General features: G+C 51.0%; 2 protein-coding genes across 2 annotated transcripts in view; one reads left to right on the forward strand and one right to left on the reverse strand.

The window, feature by feature from the left end:
• The window catches only part of COPZ2 (coatomer protein complex, subunit zeta 2), a 9,497-nt gene extending 9,071 nt beyond the window's left edge, over positions 1-426 (reverse strand). Inside the window, exon 1 of the mRNA XM_012726051.1 lies at positions 405-426. Within this exon, the coding sequence (XP_012581505.1) occupies positions 405-426 (22 nt within the window). The remainder of the gene's footprint in view (positions 1-404) is intronic.
• The window catches only part of NFE2L1 (nuclear factor, erythroid 2-like 1), a 33,139-nt gene that overhangs the window by 9,866 nt on the left and 19,042 nt on the right, over positions 1-4,231 (forward strand). The window lies entirely within an intron of this gene.

A 4,231-nucleotide genomic window follows, 5' to 3' on the forward strand; every position in this document is an offset into this window, starting at 1 on the left:
GCTCCCGGCTCCGGCCGGTGCTCAAGGTCCAGCACTCTCCGCAGCCGCAGTTTGTCCCGGGACCTGCCCGTCTCCCCTCCAGCCTCCTCCGGGCCCGTGGGGTTGATTTACCGGGCTGCCCCGGAACAGCGCGGAACACAGACGAGCCCAGCTGTGCCTTTGACCCCCAGGAGTAGCACTGGGGTGAATTCATCAGGTCATTCTTTGGTCATCCTTTGGGTCTCAGGGACGGTTCTCCAGAGAGCAGGTAAGGACGGCTCTGGGGAGACAACCCCCCCACCCCCAGGGGGCCTTTGCCGAACTTTGGATTCTGTGGCCTAAGCAGACCAGGGGACAGGTTTTCACTTCAGGGGCCCCTGGCCAGTGGGAAAGTCACATTCTGAGACAGAGTTAATGGTACTTACCCATTACCCATAAGAACACCATGCTCGTATTTTGCATTTAAACGCATCCTAACCCTAGGAGAAGGTAACCCCCCTCCCGAGGGAAAGGGAGACTCAGCATTTGTGTGACCTTTTCAAGATGCTACAGCTATAAATAGTTGAATGGAGATGGAACCCAGGTTTCAGCCACATTTCTCCCCCAGAGGACTGCCAGTGGGGTCCTCTTCGTCTGGATAGTATCAGGTGGGTTCCCTTCAAACCTCGCCTTCGATGTCACCATGTCACATCATAAGACCCTCCCTACAGCCACCAAATCTGTCTTGCTGGGGGTCTCCAGCTGCGGTCGTTCTACTTATTTCTTACGTGGTACCTTTCTCAATCTCTAAATTTTATTTCTACTATGGTTCTTCTCAAAGCCTCCAGGCTTTGAGTCCCAAGATAAGAGAGGATGTGTTGGTCTTGTTCATTGTGGAATTACTGGTGCCCCCAACGGGGCCTGTCTGGGGAAGGTGCTTAATAGGCACATGTGGAGTGATTGACTAAAGCCGGGGAGGACCATCATGTGAACCAGACTACCCACTTGTTTTTAAAGATTTCGTTATGCATACAAGAACTGGGTGTGGGGTTGAGAGACAGAGTGGGGAGCAGAACAGTAGGAGTGAATGAAATACACTGCTGAGGGGAGCAGTGGGCCAGACAGGAGAGGTCTGCTGTGCCATGTGGGTCACTTCCTGACTGGGGTTCGAAGTGCAATGGCTGCAGATAGCTTCTAGAGCTGAGGCTTAACCCCTGTGTCACCAGGGAGGTGGCACAGACTACCCATTTTAAACAAATAATAAAAAATGTACTTATCGGCCCTACCTGGTGGTGCAGCGAGTTAAAGCACAGCACTAAAAAGCCAAAGCCATTTCCGCATGAGTTCGATTCCCGCCTGCCCCGGAGGTGACCACATGGCGCGGCAGACCTCTCCTGACCCGTCCGCTGCTCCCCTCAGCAGTGTGCTTCGTCGATCTGCCTGTTCTGCTCCCCACTCTGTCTCTGGTGAAGCCTCTCGCTGCCTCTGAGCCTCTGGCCTGTATCCCAGTTCTGTATGCACAAATAAATCTTTAAAAAAATGTACTTATCAATGAAACAACATGTATGCTGTCTAAATATTGAGTGCTTACAATGTAGCACATACTTGTTACTGGGCTATAAGAGTAGACAAAATAAACAAAATCCTCACACTCCTGATCTTACATTCCAGCGTTTGTGTGTATGCACGCATGTGCAGGCAGGCATTACAGTACAAGGCAGGTCATGGACAAGTAAGTGAATGAAACTGCTACATGAGTTGATGATAAGTGCTATAAAGACAGACAGAGCAGGAATGGGGGCCAGTTGCCGTGGGGCTTGGGGAGAGGCAGGGCACGAGCCATTTTCATCTAGAGTTGCTTGAGAACGTCCTCAAGAAGGAGATATTTGAACAAAGAGCTGAAGGAGGTGAGAAAGCCAGACATCTGAGGAAACAGCTGCTGAACTGCCTTCCACGACGATTTAGAAGGCACGTGTGACTCTTCCTTGCAGGCTATCAATTATAATAGCAAATATAAATCAATACTGTTGTTACAACGCAGAGAAAAGATGCAGGGTTTTACTTGTTTGGATTCCAGATCATCAAACGTAAATGTCAATGGCCATGCTGACAGAGGGTGCATGAACAATACTATTTGATTATTTTGATGCCTTAATATTTCTGTGAGTCCATTTTTAGCTCATATTTATAAGGACAGCACCAAAGAGCCCCTGGGGGGCCTTCCCTAGCCTCTTGGCATATGGCACCGCAGTGGGAAAGGGTGGGGGGGCGGGAGGGAGACCCGGAAGACGGGTGGCCTAGGGAGCTGCTGTGGCTCAGAGGGAGAGGTGAGGGAGGAGTGGATGACAGGCACTGGAGAGGGCCAGGAGCTGGGGGTTCTAGAGGTCAGGGGAGGAAACTTAGGAGCCATCAGTCCTCATCACCACCACCTCTGCTGCCATTGTTAGAGTCCAGGGATCTCTTTATATACTCAGTGCAGCAGTGAGCAAACCCAGAGGCCTCAAGTTCAACTTTTCGAGGAAGAGAGTCTTCCCATTGGGGGATTCTGCCCAACCTCCCTCAACAAAGACCCCAGTATTCCTCTTTCCTTTGCCTCCTCCCCCCCCCTTGCTGGGGTGTACTTTTAAATGGGGAGCTCAGGGCCTCCTTGGTGATGCAAGGGGTTAAGTCTTAGCACTGTGAAGCAATGGCCAGCCACTGCAGCAAGAGTTTGTTTGATGCTCTGCCAGGGAGCTGACCCTCATGGCACTGCAGACCTCTCCTGTCTTGCCGGCTGCTCCCCTCAGCAGTGTGTTTCAGCCACTCTGCCTGTTCTGCTCCCCACTCTGTCTTTGGTGGACACACACACACACAGAGCTCTGGCCTATACCCCAGCTCTTGTATGTATAAATAAGCAAGATAAATCTTAAATAAATAAGTAAATAAATGGGGCCCTCTCTGATGTTGTAACTGGTTAAAATGCAGCACTGTGAGGCTATTGGCAGCCACTGCAGCACCAGTTCGATCCCCAGCCAGGGAACTACCCACATGTCACAGCAGACATCTCCTGTCTCTCCCACTGCTCCCCTCAGCAGTGTATTTCAGTTGATCTGCCTGGTCTGCCCCCCCCACTCTGTCTCTGGTAGATCCTCTCACCATCTGTACCCCAGTTCTTGTGTGCACAAATAAATCTTTAATAAATAACTAAAATGGGGAGCTCAGTGCACCAGTGTCAGGACAGTGTCTCAGCATCACCCAGGAGAACTTGAGAGTTTAAGGCTGGCAGCTCTTGGGAACCCCAAAAGGACTGCAGGAGAGAGCTGGGTAGAGAGTCTCCCCACAGAGAGGAAGCCAGAGCTAAGGTCACAAAGAATGCAGCCTGGGGACACCCTATGCTTCCTAGATAGAAATAACATTGTAAAACAATTGTTACTTCCGTTAAAAAATATTTTTAAAAAATATTTTAAGAAAAAGGGGGTGCAGCCTTCAAGTGTCCCTGCTCTGCTTCCTCCAGGGTTGGGTGCAGGGCCCCCCTTGCTTGTCTCCAGCCAGCAGGAGTGTGCGGAGCAGCTGCACTCCAGTAGGTCCTGCACACGCTGGCACGCGTGTCTGGCCTGGAGTCTCCAGGAAGAGGCTGCAAATCGGTTCCCTTGAGCCTTGGTGTGTCTGTGGAGGTGAGACCAAGCCGTTTCCTCTGACTCACTCTCCTGCTGCCACATTTCTGCGCTGTCTGTCCTAGGATTTCGGCATCTGTTATGTGGCAAGAAGAAACAGCTCCCTTGGGTAGCAGCCCCTCTCCATCCTTCCTGCTGTAATGTCAAGTGGGGGTGGTGTGTGTGGATGTGGATGTGGTGCTGTGGTTCCTCCAGGGCAAAAGCCCAGGCTTCCTTGCGTTCTGCAGAATGGGGTGACCAGCCTAAGGATCACTCATTTCGTTGAAGCGTGTGGCTTTCTCTGGAGGCAGGTTGGCGGGGCGGAGATGGACCTCACCCTCGGCTCTGCCCCTGCACAAGGGACTTGATACACGGGATCTGATATGTCAACTCGGACACTTGGTTATCCTGTTTGGCTCAAGAGGTCCCAAGTAGTAAGTTATAAGCCCAAACACGCTCTCTCCCCACCTCACAAGAGTGCTTCACTGATGTGACACATCACACTGTATGAGGAAAACCACTCCACATTTTTGGATGATGTGGTGAGCCGTTCAGGACGGCTGATCTTAACTTCATAAACTCTTACCCCAAGAGATATGTGAATATGTGATGAGTTTTCTTCTTCTTCTTCTTCTTTTTTT

The sequence above is a fragment of the Condylura cristata genome, unplaced genomic scaffold (assembly GCF_000260355.1).
Source record: "Condylura cristata isolate star-nosed mole 26May11 unplaced genomic scaffold, ConCri1.0 scaffold00017, whole genome shotgun sequence".
Taxonomy (NCBI): Eukaryota; Metazoa; Chordata; class Mammalia; order Eulipotyphla; family Talpidae; genus Condylura; species Condylura cristata.